At 40.4% G+C, this 19,854-nt stretch overlaps 1 protein-coding gene across 2 annotated transcripts in view; it reads right to left on the reverse strand.

Annotated features, from left to right (window-relative positions):
• FSTL5 (follistatin like 5) overlaps positions 1-19,854 on the reverse strand; it is a 1,055,781-nt gene that overhangs the window by 328,030 nt on the left and 707,897 nt on the right. For both annotated transcript variants that reach the window (XM_073606014.1, XM_073606023.1), the window contains exon 7: positions 8,920-9,086. In XM_073606014.1, the coding sequence (XP_073462115.1) occupies positions 8,920-9,086 (167 nt within the window). The remainder of the gene's footprint in view (positions 1-8,919; positions 9,087-19,854) is intronic.

Raw genomic sequence — 19,854 nt, forward strand, 5'->3', positions numbered from 1 at the left:
TAAGCAGTGGGTCACTCTTGAGTCGAACTTATCACCGGTACCATTGACCTCTCTTCCATGGTTGCTTCCTACGGACCGCCCACCTTTTACACAGTCAACGCTCCCGCTTTCCTCACTTTTATATGTCTGGGACAAGGACATGACTTCATATAGTAAATCTTTCGCGCCTGGGGCCTCTGACCCCAATATTGGGTAATCTGGGCTTTTTACCCGGGCTGTCAGATAAGGGCTATCTGTGTTGGCAACCACCACATCTATCTCCTATCCAATACGCACTCACTCCGAAGGGCCTCAAACACCTGAGTGAGCTCAGCTCCCTCTCTTGCGCCGGCTGAGGAGATTGACTTTAATATTTCTAACTACATAATTTCTATGATGGATTGGGCAAGGACCGACTTTGTGGGTATCTGACTCTGTTTGAGGAGCTGTGTCTTTATGATCAAAAATGCCCATGCATTCTTTCTAAAATATATGGAAACCTCCTGTCCCAGGCATTCCCCCACTGCACCTATTATACCTGAGACTGGGAGCAAAAACAAGGCAAAGAATGGCTAATGAAGAATGGGATAAAGTCTTTTCTCTCACATTTAAATCAACCTTAGCTTACAATTTTCAGGAGCCAAATTTTAAAATCATAACCAGATAGTATCGCTGTCTGGCCTTTTACATAAAATTAACCCGGCTATACCAGACCAATGTTGGAGATGTGAGACAAAAAGTTTAGGTTGGGACTTTATATGAGACCGTGACCATCCAGTACACAGGTCTCCATCCCTATGTATATGAGAAAAATAAGGGAATAATGAGGGAAAGGGGACAATTGGGACTTTATATGAAACACAACACTAGGGCAGGCTGAGACATCAGGTGTAGAAAAGATGTAGGATTTATTGATACCACATGAAAAAACAAAGTGCAATAAATGATACTAACATATAATCATTAGGTATGGTACAGAATAGATAAAACATGGCAGTAAGACATATTGTAGTAACATAGTAGCATGTTAAACACTGTAGCATAGGTAGATTACAGTATCATCGACAATACACCCAACATGTGTGTACGTAGTCAATAATGTATTAAAATCACACTGATGGCTAAAACACTAAAATGCCCATGGTAAATGCATATTAGTTGTGACATGTCAAAAAGTTGTGCATGTTCAGTTGTAATGCTCGACGCGTTTCGTGGAAGTTTGTCCACTCATCAGAAGCAGCTATTTGGAAATATCTAGAATATAGTGTAAAATAGTAATTAATAATATTCAATTACACCAGGAAGAGGGGAAGCAAAACTGCTAGTCCTAGCATTCTTACCTGTGAACATGTAATATGATGGTGGTAGAGTATATATAGTACTGTTAAAGATGGTAGGGAGTAATCAGGGGTGAATGTAGCATCCCCACGGGAGCTGAGGAGGTAACCAAGTGGCGGCATGGCAGGACAATTCAGGATACCGTAGAAAGATAGGTAGTAGGAAGGTTCCCCTTAGGTTTCCAACATGGTAGTGTAGAATATAGCATAAACCCAAGGTAGCTGTAATATAGTAAAAATAAAATAAAAGTGGGTGTATAGTTGTAAGCAAAAATGGGTATTGTTGGATGACCACAGGGTGAAAAATATAGTGTAGGATCGGGTAAAAGTGAAAGGGCATAAGAAGGCCAGATAGGTGATATCAGGGGGACCAGGTGGGACAAGAGAATAGAAAAGAAAAAGCCCACCACAACCACCAAAAACATCAGGGTGAAGGGACAGTGCATAGCGGTGAATGTGAAGGAAGGCAAGTGGATGGGAGTATAGGAAGCATGGTGCAAAGAAATCGTGGTTACCTGAGATAACATATTAGCAGCCAGCCAGCCAAAGAGGTACCCCCAACGTCACGCTAGGATGTGCTGTGAGGGAGGAAGGAGGCAGCCCACTAAGGCGACTAGCGCCTATATAGGCAACCTCTGTCTCCGTCAATTTGCACGCCAGATAGAAACAACGTCACGTCAGCACATGACGTCAAATGACGCCAGACGTGCCGACGTGCGGGGCGTGGCGTCGACGCACAGCGGACACACGCCCACGATCCCGTGACCGATAGATCAGGGGGATCGGGGGATAGCAACGGTGTGCGTCGCAGCTCCCGGCGATGGAAAGGATCCACCCCCCCGGGTGTTAACCTGGGAAAGTATATAACTAGAATAAAACAAAGATAATCCAAAATAACAAGTAATTGAAATATAGTTACTAGGCACTTGACACAAGACCACAGCAATAGTAATATTGATAATTAGTGTGTGTTTCCATCCCTGTCAATATTTGAGACAAAAAGTTTAGGTTGGGACTTTATATGAGACCATGACCATCCAGTACACAGGTCTCCATCCCTATGTATATGAGAAAAATAAGGGAATAATGAGGGAAAGGGGACAATTGGGACTTTATATGAAACACAACACTAGGGCAGGCTGAGACATCAGGTGTAGAAAAGATGTAGGATTTATTGATACCACATGAAAAAACAAAGTGCAATAAATGATACTAACATATAATCATTAGATATGGTACAGAATGTTGGAGATGTGGTGAGCCGAGTGGTACACACCTACACATGTGGTGGTCCTACCCGATAATAAAACCATACTAGTGATAGCAAACAGGATTACTACTGTTATAGTGCCACATTTCTCAACAATAAAAAAGCGTATTAATCGAACAATATTATTATTAGTAGTAGTATTGATAATAATAATAAAATTAAAAAATCTTAAAAATTAAAATTTAAAAATTAATAACTATTACAAGGTTATTATTAACCACTTCAATAAAGGGCACTTTTACCCCCTTCCTTCCCAGGACAATGTTCAGCTTTCAGTTTTTTCGCACTTTGAATGGCAACTGTGCAAGCATGCAACACTGGACCCAAACTAAATTCTTTTATAATTTTATTCACACAACTAGAGCTTTCTTTTGTTGGTATTTAATCAAAACTGAGTTTTTTATTTTTTGCTAAATAAATTAAAAATACATGAAAAAAAAATCTATACTCAGACAATAAAGTAACGAAAAACAAAAAAGCAAAAAAACCCCACCAAAAAAAAAAGGGTAGACTCGATGGACTACGCAGTCTTTTTCTGCCATCACCTTTCTATGTTTCTATGTAACAGCCTATTAAGACTTAAGGTAAAAACCTTCTGTGCTGTAGTATCCCCCACCTTCCCCTTATACTTACTTGAGCCCGGTTTTAATCCAGCACTGTGTATGGGAGCACTGCCTCTCTCCATGCTCTCTCTCCTCACAGTGCAGATTGATAGCAGTGGGAGCCATTGGCTTCTGCTGCTGTGAATCAAATCCTATGATAAGGGAGCAAGAGGTGGGGGAAGCCCCACTGTCTGTGTCAATGGACGCAGCAGGGGGGCTTGGGAGTGAGCCCACACAGGTACCCCCCTTAGCAATGAGTAAGCACCAGTAGTTACAGTGTGAAACATGTCAGCTGTTGATTTCATCTTTTGCTGTATGGTTTTTAACCAATAAAGAAATCGTTGTTGGAGTGCAGCCATCCGGATGGAATTCTTTTCTATATACCCCCTTAGCAAGCTGCTTGCTAGATGGAGTACTTGTAAGGGGGAGGAGACAGCAGCGCCAAGGGGGACCACAGAACATAAGGATCGGGGCTGCTCTATGCAAATATATTACACAGAGCAGGTAATTATAACATGTTTGTTATTAAAATTAGGTTTTAAAATACTAGCTGCACAGTGCAATTATACCCCTTTACACAAAGCAATTACACCTCTTTTTTGTGTATTACCTAAATATAGTTGGATTAATGTTTGCAAACCCAAGCTGAAGCTTTGACCTTTGGTAACTTATTTACCATATGGTAAGTATACCAATAAAAACAGCATTATAACCTGTCATTAGGTTACTTCTTAATTTAGGGGTCTATTTATATATTGTTCCACACAAGATTCACACAACTTTCAACCATGATTCACACATTTTTTGAGCTAGAATAAAGACACCTGCAAACAATTAGTGGCCTTCTAGAACTACTTTAACAAAATTATATTCACAACAAATCTTTAACAAGAAGATTGCTTTTGAATAAACAATAATTCTTTTTTGATAATTGTATAATACTGGTGCTGTGAATTCAGCACTGTGTGCAAGTGATTGCATTTGTAGACAAATTTTGACTTCTTTTATAGCATCACCATTTGGCTAACACGCACGTTTTGAGATTTTAGAATGTACTGGGAACATTCTTAGGCTCCATGCACACTGACTTAAAAAATGTTGCTTCTACAGAAGTTTTGTGTTCTGCCTGTAGAAGCTACTCAATGTTATCCTAGGTGTCCATACACATTAGTACGATTACAGGCATATTTTGAGCTCAATGTTCAGAGGCAGGAAAAAAAACCCTTCTGATTCACGTTACTGATTGGAGCTTACTGGCAGAAAAAACATAAAACTCTATATGCACGTTTTTTTACTGCCAAGAGACCAGCCCAGTGTACATGGAGCCTTACAGCCTTTATGTGTTTACCTATTCTAATATGCTGTTTTAATCAAAGCACTTTCAATATTTCTTTAATGTTCACAAAACTTAGGCTAGAAAACAAAGTCAAAATTATTATAATTTAAAAATATAAAAAACACAGGTGGTGAATATGTAAATTCAAATGATAGACACTGCAATGAAAAAAAAAATGTTTATGTATGTATTTCTATTATGGCAAACAATTTTTATTCAGGGAGTTCAGTGGGCAGCTGCAGAAAGTCTTACAGTGGAGACCAATTATTGGTAAATATCAGTGAAGTTAGACAATGTTTTGCTATGCCTGCAGCCTCTTCTTTAATGCAAGTGCTGAGCAATGCATATAATTGTAGGAACTACCTATAACACTCTAGACACTGTTGAATAAACAGTATCTGATGCCATAATAAAACGCAGCTAAAAACACGCTGACTGCCTTCGTTTACAGAATTTGATTCTAACAGTATCTTCCAATGTTACAAGAGTGATGAAAAAGACAGCGCTATGGTAAAATTGACAGGCTGCCAGCAACAATAAGTATTGACATACAAATCCCGTGAAATATGTGTAAACATGTATTTACAGCACCAGAAAAATTATACATCAAATGCGAATCAATTCTCAATCCACAGTGCATGTAACTAATGCATTCAATGAAAAAAACAAAAAAAAAACAATTAAATTGCCACCAAATAAGTAAGCAAATGTGCACCAAATAAGCAAAGTGAATGTGTTCAAAATAAAATAAAACAAATATTAAAATGAAAATGAATTAGGATTACAATGAAATTAAAATAAAACAGAAAAAGTCTCAGAGTCCATCCAAGTGCTCGAAAAAAGTAGTGTATCATCCACCACCTAATCCAATGGTGCAACAGATCTTCCAATGAATGGCCACACAGCACCACTTAGTGAACTGCATACTCATCAGAAGCATAGGCTGCAACATGTGCAGCAAGAAAAGCCTAATTGCCCAGAAGGGATCACTCCTTCCTTGCTGTCCAAACCACAATCTTCTGGCATGTAAAACGTTTTTGTTCTTTCCTCACTCCAGGATCGAACATCAGCATCAGAAGATAGATGCCACAACATTTTAGAAGGATGTTCCAACTTCTCCACTGTCAGGGACACACAACATGCCTGGAGGTGCAGCCATGTTGTGTTAAGAGTTAATAGAGTGAGAGATATGAGTGGTGCTGCCTAGTGTTAGTATGTAATATCAATGAATAAAAAGTGACCTGAATAACCATGTATTGTCTCTTTAAATTGAGTGCTGAAAGAAATATATCTTAATCAATTGTGTCACCTATTAAAACATAATGTGACTCTAAAATCAAAATATAAATAAAGAATTCATACACACTTCTCTTTAAAAGGTGCTGCATGCACCCTGATGATGTCATTCTGACAAAACACGCAGGACGGCCTTGGAGCCTCATCATGTCACTTACGGTTTGCGGGTCTTCTGTCTATGGAACACAAGGCGACACATTCTTTACTGCATGCTTTGATTCATCCCTGATTTTGTAAGTGAGTTTTTGGCTTTTGTTATAATAAATTTTATCAACAGAATCACACTATGAGATTTTTTTATCCACCCATCCCCATATGAGCGTATCTATTGACCATATACGGTAAAGAGGAGGAGGAGATCCTGGACATCATCCATAAGAACTGGAAGAATTGTACTGTATCTGTGGTGCCTTCGATCTCTGCATGGGTTCAGCCATTTGGTACAGTGCAGATCTGAGGGGGGGACATGAGTGATTTCCACCCATTCACAAGCTGGCTATATCTGCACGAATATTTAAGCACAAGTCACTTTGAATTGGGACTACTTATATGGACTTACGACATATATATACATTATATATTTATTGTTTGTTTTGTTGCATATGAAATTTTTTTAAACATATGAATTTTGTATACTGGGCATGTTAGCACTTTATGGCAATATAAGCAGATGAATTTAAGATATATGTATATATGATAGGTGGTGTAATTTTTAAAGCGACCGTGTGTATGAATTCCTTATTTATATTTTGGTTTTGGAGACACATCATGTTTTATTAGGTGACACAATTGGTTGAGACATATATCTTTCAGCACTCAATTTAAAGACACAGTACACGGTTATTCAGCTTACTTTTTATTTTTATTTTATTTAAATTGTTTTTCATTGATATTACATACTAACATTAGGCAGCACCATTCATACTTCTCTCTCTAGTCACTTTTGTCAACTCCACTTTGGTGGGGCATCTGGGGTAAGGCAGCAGCCATATCATAGGCCCATAGCGTGGAATTTAATACCTTACAATGTTGTGTCAAGGTCTTGCTTTTCTGTAGATCTGCACATACAACTATGGCCAACTGGAAGCCTCTTCTACAGTCACAGCTTAAAAATGCAAACAGGCAATAGAGCAGAGATTAAAATATAAAAGTGACACCAAAACTCTTACTAACTTGCAAATATAAGGTATTGAAAACATGTTAAATATTAGGTATAGGAAGATGGGTATTTAAAGTGGAGGACCGCCCATCCCTGCAAAAATTAAAAGCCAGCAGCTACACATACTGCAGCTGCTGACTTTTAATAATAGGACAGTTACCTGTCCTGGAGACCAGATGTCAGCAAGGCAGCTGATATTTCCATCAGCTGTTGGGTGCTGCCGCCACAATTGCCAGTTAGGGAACCTGGTAGTGAAGCATTACGGCTTCACACTGGGACTCTACTGTGCATGTGTGAGCCACTGCTGCACTCTCCTACTGGCCCTGTGGTGGGGGAAGGAGGAGGAGGGAGCAGAGCTGCTGATATAATTCACCGTGGCCCGGTCTCCCAGAAGTGGGGACAGGGTACCTGTCATAGACACAGATCACACCTTCAGTAGCATTAAAGTGTAACTAAACTTAGGACCCTGCATTCACTATATCTGGTCTCCCACGGTACACAGAACATGAAAATGTAATTATTTTAGTAAATATAAGCTTGTAGGGGGAATTTTCATTTTCATTCTCCTCATGACCCCTGGCCCTCTGTCTGGACAGTGCTGATTTGCCCTGTGCTGTTCACACGCACCCTCCAATAAAAAAACTCTCCAACAATTCACACCAAACTGAGCATTTGCAGAAGGCTCTGTACTATCAGCAGATGGACTGGGGACAGTAAAAGAAGGGGAAGATCAGAAAAGACTGGTGTCAAGGCTGGGCTCAGCCCTTCCTTCTCAAAGCTGGCCGCTCAGTTGTTGCTAATTGCCAGCTCCTATCTCTCCACAGTGACTCACCTGTTGATGACATCCTGCTCGTCAGTCCTGCCTGATCTCTGCCTTCTCCTTGGTCACATCTCTAGAGACACTCTCCTGTGTTCCTTTTAAAGACTTGCTTGGCTGACATTCCTTCTGGCTCCAGATCCTGCTTGCTGTTCTACTACACTCATCTCTGGCTCCCTGACGTTTTGGCTTGTCTGACTATCCGTTCTGGTTCCTGAACTCTGGCTATGTTTTGACTACATTTACTCTGTTTACCTTTTTTTAATATTATTAAACAAGTGTGATTTAACTGTACTGTCTCAGTCTGATTCATGGTTTCTGACAACTGGATCAAACAGCCTTTTTACACAATGCAGAGGATTAACCCCTTGGGCTCCACAATAATATATTATAACAAGCTTATAACAAGCATGCTTTACTGCATACACAGACTTATTTTACTGTTGTGGGTTTAGTAACACTTTAACTCTGGTAAACTGCTAAGCTTTTTTTATATCTGTACAAGTTATTTATCAATATTTAAGCAAGCTATCTTATCACCTGGTCTGTTAGGTAGGACATACATGATTCATTTTCTTTCATTCAACCAGTGGGTTGAATGAAAGAAAATTAATGGATTCCCTGATCCACGTTGAATGACTTTCGCAGAGCTCTTGTAATTTGACAGCCAGGAGGCTTCCCCATCATCATCACTCGCCAGTGGCACAGATCAAGCAAAACATTTTCCAACAGGTTGGTTACACAGTTAGTCTGGTTTAAAAAACACACAATTCCATTTAGTTCAACAATATGATCTTATGATCGACTTCTGTACAACCAGACTCCCTATAGATGGACCAAAATTTGACCGGTCCCTGCTGAATCAGCTGAATTTTGATCTATGACTGGCTTTAGTCCCTTAATATTACATAAAAACCTTTTTAATTCTGTACCTTCACTTTATGCTCTGTCAGTCTTTATGGACAAGATGTAATGGCATAGAACTTATTTTTGTTATCACTAATTTTATGTTTTCTTTGTTAAAAAATAATTATGTGCTAATGAAATTCTGCTAGGGTTTACAGTATTTCCTTGCAGTAGAGAAATAAGTTGGATATATAAAGAAATTCCACTTTTAACTTACATTGATGTCCTCCAAGTCCAAGTTGTTTAGAACGACATTGTTGCGTTTCCAGATGATAGGAGGTCTTATATTCCCTTGTATGCCACAGATCAAGACAACGCTTTGCCCAACCGTTACTGTGGTATAACTCACTAACTGGTCTTCTGGAAGGCTCAGCTGAACAATTCCTGTAATAGGAGGAAGTTGCTTAGAATAAAATTATGTATTTGTTTAACCAGTTTAACACTAATAAAGTTTTATCCTAAACAAATATAGCTTTTTCAACATGTTAAAGGAAAGGTCAACATGACATTTCTATCAAAGTGAATGACAATTCCTATCACCTAGGAGGATAAGATACACATTACATTTGAGAGGGCTACAGAGACACATTTCTTCTAAGCATGACAGATTTTACCTCCAGGAAACTAAATTATTTAAAGGCCAAGCTACTACTATTTCTTTAAATAAGAGTGTGTCCTGGGATAACCAACAAATTTGAATATAGATGTAATGCTTAATAGACAAAAAGCATGTTTATTGATTAAACATTTCATTATACTTTATGGAAGTTTATAAAATGTATGTACATCAGAAAACATAAAAGCAAGCCCCTATCAAATTGCATCCCACCAAGTGTAATCTTTTTGTGCAAGTTTTAGCCACTATGGAAATTTGAAAATTTGACTCACTGTAATTAGAACTTAAAAAAAAGCAAAAAAAAGCAAAAAAAAAGACTAGGTTGCATTTGTGTCATTGGTTCAGCAGGATGGAAAAATTCTAATGGTGAGCTCCCAACCTTAGCATACTCAGATCTATGACGTTTTCAACATCCAATCAAGTTCACAAAAAAATCCTGTTTTTTAATTTTTCTTGCATGTAATTGGGCATTACTTGCAAAGTGAATTCACTGAGCTAGGTGAAAATTCCTTTGAAAAGTAACATTCTCTATTAAATCAACCCCACTAATTCTAATCTGACTCTACTTTCCATATTGGTTGAGGAAAAATGTTCCCTATTTTGTTCAGATGTGGCAATTTATTCCCATGTAAGTTTCCTTACCCAGGATGGCCAGGAGAAAGATTGCAGATAGGTTAAGTGGTGGATAATGGTGGATAATTAGACCATTAGAATACTAATATGGTTAGTGAGTAGAAGACTATAACACTATCACCAATACTTTAATATACTATTATTATTCCAATTTTCCCTTATAAAGCCTTTTTACTGTGAAGTATGCTGGGCCCAAATCACTTATTTTTATTCTATTATGTTGCTGCCTGCATTAGGAATTTATTTACCCAGATTAATTAGAATAAATAAATAATGTTAACAGTGTTGGATTCTATACTGTAAATATATGTTACCCAATAACAGTAATGAGAATTGCAAAAGCATCTAAATTATTCTTCAAAAACAAATTTAGTTTACAATGAGCACATTGTTTAGTGTTAAATGCAAGCAAACTAATAATGTCTAATAAAAAAAATTAAACATTGATTATAGTATAAGACTATAATGATAGAGAATAATAATATTTAATTTTGATGTACATGTAATGATGTATATGATGTAAACATGTACACCATTGAAATTATCGCACTATATATGTGCAATAAAACATGTTGATTATGCCAGAAATCAATTAAGTGATGTCCAGTTCCCTGCACACTAGGGTATCAGGAAGTGCTTTGGAGGAGACACCTTCTGCAATGGTAAAGAAGTGAGGAGAAGGGGAGGTATTCTGTAGTCCTAACACAATTCCTGTCCTAGAGTGAAAAGGCCATGCCTCCATTATTACACAACAAAGAGTGCACACTATACCCCTAGGACAGAAACTGTGTTAATCAGGAGAGTTGGCTAGGTTGAGAACGCTGCTTCCCTATAGATACAATACGGTAGATGAGGGCTATCATCCCATGATGGCGGATCACCAGGTTAAAATAAAAATAAAAATGTGGACTAATACAAGTAAAACAAATGCCCTGACCACATTTAAGAGCTGGTAAGCTGCAATATGTAACACTTTGGATATTGGAATCTAGGCCCTAAGGCAGGTATCTCAGGTGTTACATGTGAGCCACTTCAGCAGCTCCAAAAATGGAAAGTTTATTACTAACAGATGTGACTTGAAGGGTCAAAGTGTGGTGGAGGACATATGCAATATGTCAGTATTTGCAGCTTTGCAGGGCTCACACCGAACACAGCCTGCTTATGGTTCATGGACAGACCAAGCTACTTGGCCTATTCGTCCACCAAAAACTACTCCTGGAAGCAATATTACTATTGCCATTAAGTGACAGCTTCCTGCAGAGCAGACTGCTAGCATCATTTGTTGCCGAGACTATAGTGGCTGATTATTGTCACTGGTTGCTAACGCACAGGCAGCAACCTCTATCCTGCTGCCTTCCAGCTTGTTAACGAAGCAAACGGGCATCCCAGGTAATGACATGGATCAAATATTATTTAGGCTGTATAAAGAAACTACAACATTTTTGCAATGTCATAAGGATTCAACATTTGAAGAAACCTTGGCTGTTCCCTAATACATTGTACCTTGTATTGCTTCTAACCAGGAATATTGTTTGTTGCAATTTTTATGCTGTATTCAGTTCATGTCCTGACTCGAATTGTCAGAAGCTATTTATCTATTTTTATACAAATTTTTGTACAATTAAAATCAACCTTTTTTGACTACCCTTGCTGAATTTTATTGGCTGCTTTAAAGCCCCGATAGGGGGTTGTTGTAGTTTCTTTATGCACTTTATGGGGTGCGCAGCCCATTTGTCTACACTCCTATGAGTGTCCCTCGCTGTCCATTCAACTTTTTTGGGTGGTTAAACACCCTTCCCCCGTTTTCCGACACTCGAGTTTAGACATGAACTGTGAACTGATTTTTAGGCGCTGCATATGATTCTGGTATATGGTTTTTTCTTTTTCTTCGTTTTGTCTCTGTAATACTATTTTAGCCATCAAAGATTGTGACCTCATATTTAGGATGAGTAAATTTACAGGGGCTGATTGGGCCGACTTAATGACTCAATATGAGAACTCCTTCGAACAGGGAGACCAAAAAACTTTGTCCATTACATCACTATTTCAAAAATTAACTAAGATACTCGAGAGGAAATCTGCCCTCTTTTGGCACATCAAGAGTTTTGGCAGATACCTCGAGGAACAGATCAATCCCTATGGGCTACGTGTCCAGATTTTTCCAAACGTTGATCTAATAAGTGATGAGTGTAAAGTCGAATGGGAGGCCAATCTCAAGTTTTGCTCCAGGGAGATGATGTCTATCCTGTCCAGGGAGTACAACAAACAAATTGTCCTCCTAGACGGTGCTATCAACAAATTGGAACAAGCATTGACCGAATATGCTCAACACCCCCTGTTTTCTGAATCCCAGACTTTATTGGAAGAAAATCTCTCGACCTTTAACAAAAAAATCCTACACAACAAGGAAACGCAATTTTGGAGAGACAAACATTCTTTTTCGGAGGGCCATGCCTACAGATGGAACAATTACAGGTCCCCATTGAATAATCACCCACGTCGGGAACTTAAAAACAAAAACAACATTCAGACTTTAAAATCTCGGAGACCTTCGGATTCCGAATCTGTACTAAAAAATTCTTCACAACGTAGCCAAGCGCGCAGTAAAGCACAACAAAAAAGAGACCATAGTTTCAGGAATTCCCCTGAACACGACTCTAAAAAACGAGCGATGGATACTGCCCCCACACAATTAGATTCCCAAGATGCTCTATCTGGCCATACAGCAACTAAAGAACAGGTTGCTGAGGTGGGTAGGACAGTGCCCCTCGAACGCAATAGTAACATCTCATTGGCAAAGGAACCCCAACAACTTATTCCATCTGCAGGCTCTAACAAAGCAGCTCCACAAAAAGCTTTAAACTCAGTTCGGGGACCTGGGTCCCCACAAACCAACAAAATAGGCAAAGGTTTGGACCCCTTTGTGGTGTGGATTCAACAAACCACCTAAGTGTGGTTAATCTATCCTCCATTAACTTATCATCAAGTGAGATACAACTGTTATCCCGTGGACTTACCTTTTGTCCCGAACAAAATTTCGACGTCTTTGAAACAATTACTGACCTACAACTCTTTGCACGCAGGTTATTACTAAAATACCTGCATGCTAAGGAAGACCCCGAGGTTGACGCTGTGGATGGGTCCCCTTATAGTTTAAAGGAATGCAGATTACGAGACTTAACTCTCCTTTACCAAGAAAACAATACGGTGGATCTAATAGACCAAATTGATTTGGACGCCTTACTGCAGGAGGTGGACAAATCGACTCCAAATCCCCTAGTAATGTTCAAAAAGGCCTCTACTACATTCCCTTCTTCAAGCATTAATCCCAATGTAGCAGCGTTTTTAAGACAGACCATTCGCGATATATGCCAACTACCACAAACGAAATCAAAACCGGCTAACCTTTCATACGACGAAGATCTGGCCCTCCAGCGCCTCACAAAAAACTCTAAAATTGTAATAAAACCTTCGGACAAAGGGGGCAATGTGGTCGTCATGAACAATGATGACTACGTCTCAATGTGTCTAGATATTCTAAAGAACAAAAAATGGTACAAAGTAATCTCAGCTCTTAACATCAATCAATATAATTCCAGCTTTTATAGCATGGTTGATCGTGCATTCTTTAGAGGTGAAATTACCAAGAACATTTATGAATTTGTTAGGACTCCACATCCTAAGGTGGCCACGTTCTATAGTCTACCCAAGATTCATAAAAATTCTGCCAAACTTACTGGTCGTCCCATTGTCTCTGGCAACGGAGCTATATCAGAAACTCTAAGTCGAGTCATAGATGCACACTTGCAACCTCTCGTTCTGTCTTTGCCCTCCTTTGTTAGGGATACAATACAATTCTTACAACTGATCAATGGTCTTAAGATACCAGACAATGCTATCCTGGTGACCATCGATGTTGAGGCGCTGTACAGCAGCATCCCCCATCTTCAGGGTATGGCTGCTGTGCAAAGGGCCTTGCAACAGCATCCTCTGTATGATCCCGCACTGGTTAGGTTTATTCTGAATGGTCTGCACTACATACTGCACCACAATTATTTTTGCTTTGACAACTCCCACTACCTCCAGGTACAGGGTGTGGCTATGGGGACCTCTTGTGCCCCCTCTTACACCAACCTGTACCTGGGGGAGTGGGAGAAGTCCCTCTTCAGCGACGAAGACCTTGTCATATACACCAGCCATATAACTAAATGGCTGAGGTATATTGACAACGTCTTTGTCATTTGGGAGGGACCTGAGACCAAATTAGTTGAATTCTTTAATCGGATTAATGTGAATGACCGCAATTTGAGTTTTATGATGACCCATGACCCCCACAGCGTCACCTTTTTGGATGTCTCCATTTCAGTTACTGTGGAAAGAAATCTTTCCAGTACTTTGTTTCGGAAGATAACTGCCGGGAATACAGTCCTCCACTCGGACAGTTTCCATCCCACTCCACTAAAGAACTCTATTCCTTATGGACAGTATTTGCGCCTTCGGCGCAACTGTTCGAATGATTCTTTGTTTAAAAAAGAAGCTGAGGGACTTCAGAATCGACTGTTAGCAAGGGGCTACAGCCGATCGTGCCTTAAAAAAGCATACAATCGAGCCATAGAACATCCCAGACCTCAGCTGCTTTTTAGATCCAAACCCTCAAAAAGCCCTGAATCCAACCTTACCCGGATCATCATGCATTTTTCTCGACAACATCAGGCTATCAAAAAGATTATAGAGCGCCATTGGAGCATCCTCACAGATGACCCCAAATTGCGTGATTTCGTTCTGGAAAAACCGACTATAACATACAAAAGAGCTATGTCACTACGGGACAAGCTCGTCCAGAGCGAATACATCAATGAGGATAGGAGATTGAAGCATTGCTCGATAGTGGGTTCTTTCCCCTGTGGACATTGTTCATATTGTTCGCTTATCAAAAAAGATAAAACCTTTGTCCTTCCAAATGGTAAGACATTTACACCCACACAATTTGTGAACTGCCACACCCGTGGAATAGTATACCTGATGGAATGTGAGTGTGGCGCGTATTATGTGGGAAAGACCAGGCAGGAATTTTGGAAACGCATTTTCCAACATGTCTACAGTATGGATGTGGGGAACCCGTATCTTCCAATTGGGAGGCACATCATTTTCAAACACAACTATAGGGTCCCAAGGGTGACCTTTGTGGCCCTTTACAAAATATGGATTCCAATGAGAGGTGGCGACTGGAACAAGTCTCTGCTGCAAAAAGAGCAGAGATGGATATTCCAGTTACATGCCACCTCTCCACCGGGCCTTAACGAATCAATTTCATTCGCCCCTTTTCTGCAAGGGTTCTCATCCGGAAAGACACAATGAATGCATGGGAAGGAAATCCCCCCCCCCTTTTTTTTTTTTTTTTAACAATTTTATTTTAATTTAATTTGGTTTAATTTTTTCCAATTTAATTCAGTTTTGTTTAATTCAATCTAAATTAATTTATTTGATTCAATTGAATTTATAGTAACTTTATTCCCATTTCCATTTTTCGACGTCCCACAGTGTTCTGTGGAGACGTATTAAAAAGTATAATACCATATACTTTTTTCCTTTTTTCTTTTTCCATCCCATCATTGTCTTTTCTAATATATACTCTAATTAGCAGCTCCACTCCCTAACATCCATTCCTGCCTGGATTTCCCCTTATGCGATTAACATCGCTAATCACGACCACTTCCAATAAACTTTTGTATATGATGTATAACGTTATATGTGGGAAATGGAACATAACAAATATGCTTTAGACCTCCAAATATCCTAACCTTTGATGAATTCAGCCTGAAAACAGTTCATAGTTCTTTATATATCCACACAATGTCTATACTTTAGCACCATGAAATTAGATTTTTTTTTTTTTTTGCTCCGTTTAAATGTATTATCCGATTGTCATACTGCACCAAAGCAGGGCCAACTATATTCCTTTAAAAAAAATTTAAAAAAATAAAAAAAAGAAATATATTTATTTATTTTTTGAATTTTTTAGGTGATCATGGCAGGTATAGTACAATGCACTGATAACGGTTGGCTATGGGTCATCCCCAGCCACAGATATTCTATGCACACCACTCAGTAAGTAAGCGACAATAATTGGTGGAGTTATGCTTTAATGCCACTATGTGCTCGTCTAATTGTTGTTTGTCTCTGTGTCCTATTTGTCTCCCCCTTCGTGCCGGTTTCACACTCCAGGGGGTGGGAGCACACCATTTATGCCTTCCTGCCAGGAGAAGAGGGGAGACACTTGGGCCCTGCGTCTCCCGTATACGCCCACCAGGTGGCAACACCTGGTTTTGGGCACCTCTTTCCTACCAGCGGCGTCCCCTCTGGACGCCGTGCTCACGCGCGCGCGACCTTGTGCGTGTGCGCGTGACATTACGGCGCCTGCGCAGTTGCGGCGGAGGTGACGGGAGTACCCGAGAGCACACACTCTTCCGGAACGCCGGGGGGGTCACGTTCGAGCGCACAGCTGTGCTGCTCTTTCCCCCAGTGGGGGAGGAGGAGGGACGAATGTGTCAGTCTGCACCTGAAGGGAGTCAATCAATTGACACTCCCTATAAATTCACTAAGTCTCAGAGGAGGGCTATTGAATCCTGGCAAACCATGCGATACCTGGCCAAGAGAGACTGAGAGACTGGTAAGTACACTCGAATATGCTTTCCAGCATCCCTCCTCTGTAATTCCTATTTCATTAATGACTTCTTATCTGTACTCCAATTTTTTAGAACCTGGATCATCTAATTGTACTGGTCTGTTCAATTGGGTAAACAGTTCCGCCACCACTTCATGCACTATTATCACGGTTTTACTAAGCATGTTTTTGGGTGGTGGTAGGTTGTGCTCATCTTGTGTTTTTCACTCTCTAGTATTACACCTTCCATTCCCCTCCCTCACATTCACTTGTGCACCCCTTCCTTATCCTGTCCGTACCTCACTCCTCGCCCTTTTCCCCAATTCCCCTTCCCTCCTTTTCCCCTCCTCCCCCCCCTCATCCCCTTCCTTTCCCCCCTTCCCCCCTTTTCTTTTCCCCTCTCTTCTTTCTTTCCCCTCCCCCCCTTCCTTCCCCTTTTCCTTCCCCCCCTTTTTTTTCCCCCCTTTCTTCCCCCCCCTTTTTTTTTTCTTCTCTTCCCCCCTCTTCCCCCTCTTTTTTCCTCATCCCCCCTCCCTTTCCCTTCCCCCCCTTTTTCCATTTTCCTGCCTTGTCCTTTTTCCCTCCCCCCTTCTTTTCCAATCTTTCCCCCCCCTTTCCATCGCCAGCCCCACTTTCCCCCCCTCCCCCTTTTTTTTTTCTCCCCTCCCTTTCTCCCCCCCTCTCCTTTCTCCCCCCCTCCCTCTCCCCCTTTCATCCAACCTTGGTTGGTCTTTTTTCCCTATTAATCACTATCATTGGTGGTCTGTTTGAGCTGTTGCCCCATTGCCCTCCACTCAATACTCCTACGGTCATATGGTCCTTGATGGTCGCCAGGGCTTTTGCTGCCTGTCTGTTCAATCTTGCCACACACCTTCACTATTTCTTCACACCCAGCTGGTCACTTCTTTAGCTCTAACATTCATTCTTTCCCCTTCTTTTTTTATTTATTTATTTATTTATTTTTTTATTTATTTTTTTTCCTGTATGTGTTTCCCTGTAGACCCATCATATTGCTTCACGATAGGGAAATTTTCAACCATTCGGAGGAGTTAATTGACTCCTCACCTTTTACCTTGTTTCTAGTACCTACGTGAATTATCTGGGTGCAGCTTTTGGCCATTCGCAGTCCCTTCCCTCCCCTGCACATGTGGGGGTATGCAGACATGATCCCTCGTAAGGCGCACTTGGTTTTCCACCTGCCCTTTGGGGAGCCGACCCGATACGGGGGAGACGGAGGACCCAGGAGGAACTATTTTTCTTTAAATACTCTATACTGCCAGGAAACCTGCGATAGGTAATTATGGAATTTACGTAAATATGTTACACTGCATGCACATGGGTTTGGCTATTATTGAGTCTTATGCTGTGTTCGATATATGTTTACATTTCCACAGTGGACAACCCATCCTCTGAAGAAGACCCAGTGAGGGTCGAAACGCGTCAGGATTAATATATAATATTCTTGTTGTCCCATATACTGTACTGTACCATGCTCCTATTTACAGGCCCTGCTTTTTTGCAATGTCATAAGGATTCAACATTTGAAGAAACCTTGGCTGTTCCCTAATACATTGTACCTTGTATTGCTTCTAACCAGGAATATTGTTTGTTGCAATTTTTATGCTGTATTCAGTTCATGTCCTGACTTGAATTGTCAGAAGCTATTTATCTATTTTTATACAAATTTTTGTACAATTAAAATCAACCTTTTTTTGACTACCCTTGCTGAATTTTATTGGCTGCTTTAAAGCCCCGATAGGGGGTTGTCGTAGTTTCTTTATGCACTTTATGGGGTGCGCAGCCCATTTGTCTACACTCCTATGAGTGTCCCTCGCTGTCCATTCTATTATTTAGGCTGTATTTGGTCAATGACACAAGCCAGCTCCTAGCCCTTTTTTTCCGTGAATGAGTAACTAGCAGTACTATGTACCCCTTACTCATTGTAATTTATAATATTTTAAATGGGACTTCCAGGTTCAGATACCCTTCCCCCCCCACACACTACAACATCCACCAGGCTAGTGATGTTGGGTATAGGCCCTTATTCTCATTCACATAAGGGTAAGGTATTTTGGTAGGGGTATTTCCTTATATCAAGCTACCCCCCCATGCTAAGGGCATATGGCCTGTTATTATTTAGGAAGAAGGGGGAGGCTGCATGTTTATTCCCCCCTCATTTTCGTGGCCTTCCAGGCTGCATGCTCATATAATGGTCTGATATGGATTTAGGGGCACACTTCTTCTTTTTCTTCTTCTTCTTCTGCTTTTCTTGTGTTTTTTTCCTTGTATTTTTCCATGGGGCCCTATATAAAATCCACACCAGACCCTTATCAAAAAACATAAAAAAACAGCATGGAATCCCTCCTAAAAACAATACCAGATCCTTATCCTTGATGAGGGTCAGGTAATAAATTTTACGGGGATCCCACACAAACAATGGTGTAGGATCCCTCCAAAATCTATACTAAGCCTTTATCTGAGTATGCATCTTGACTGGCTGACCAGGAAAAGAGAGGTAGCAAGAGTGTGCTCCCCTTCCTGAACCATATCAAAACACCTTACCAAAATCACATAGTAAATAAACACACTGATGCCCTTCCATTATTCTTTATCAAACAAAAAGTCCTACAATGTAAATCCATCTTAAATCATGCCATCCAGTGATGCAGATGTCATTCATGATGAATTGATGCCTGCTGACCTGCAAAAAAAATGCCCACTAACTGACACATTGAGGTTGATTTACTAAAGGCAAATAAACTGCACTGCAAGCGCACTACAATCACAGTTGCTATAGATCCGAGGGAAAGCTCTGCTGTTTTTATTGTCCAATCATGTGCAAGCAAAAATGCAGTTTTTTTTTTCCTTGCATGTGATTGAGTATTCTTTGCAAAGTAAAGTTTTAACTCGTTTATTAACATATGGCGCAAGTGCACAGTATATTAGCCTTTAATAAATCAAACCCATTTGCTCCTTTTGACCGTTCACCTGACTGGGTGATGTTTCTGATCAAATATGGACATAAAGGGGTTGATTTACTAAAACTGGAGAGTAAGGATGAGCCGAACACCCCCTGGTTCGCACCAGAACATGCAAACAGGCAAAAAATTTGGATGAACAAGCAAACACTGTTAACCGCTTGCCGCCCGCCGGCTGCCATATGACGGCCAGGCGGCGGCTCTCGTTCTGGGAGGGCGTCATATGACGCCCTCACCTTCCCTACCCACCAAGGGGCGCGT

The sequence above is a fragment of the Aquarana catesbeiana genome, linkage group LG01 (assembly GCF_042186555.1).
Source record: "Aquarana catesbeiana isolate 2022-GZ linkage group LG01, ASM4218655v1, whole genome shotgun sequence".
NCBI lineage: Eukaryota > Metazoa > Chordata > Amphibia > Anura > Ranidae > Aquarana > Aquarana catesbeiana.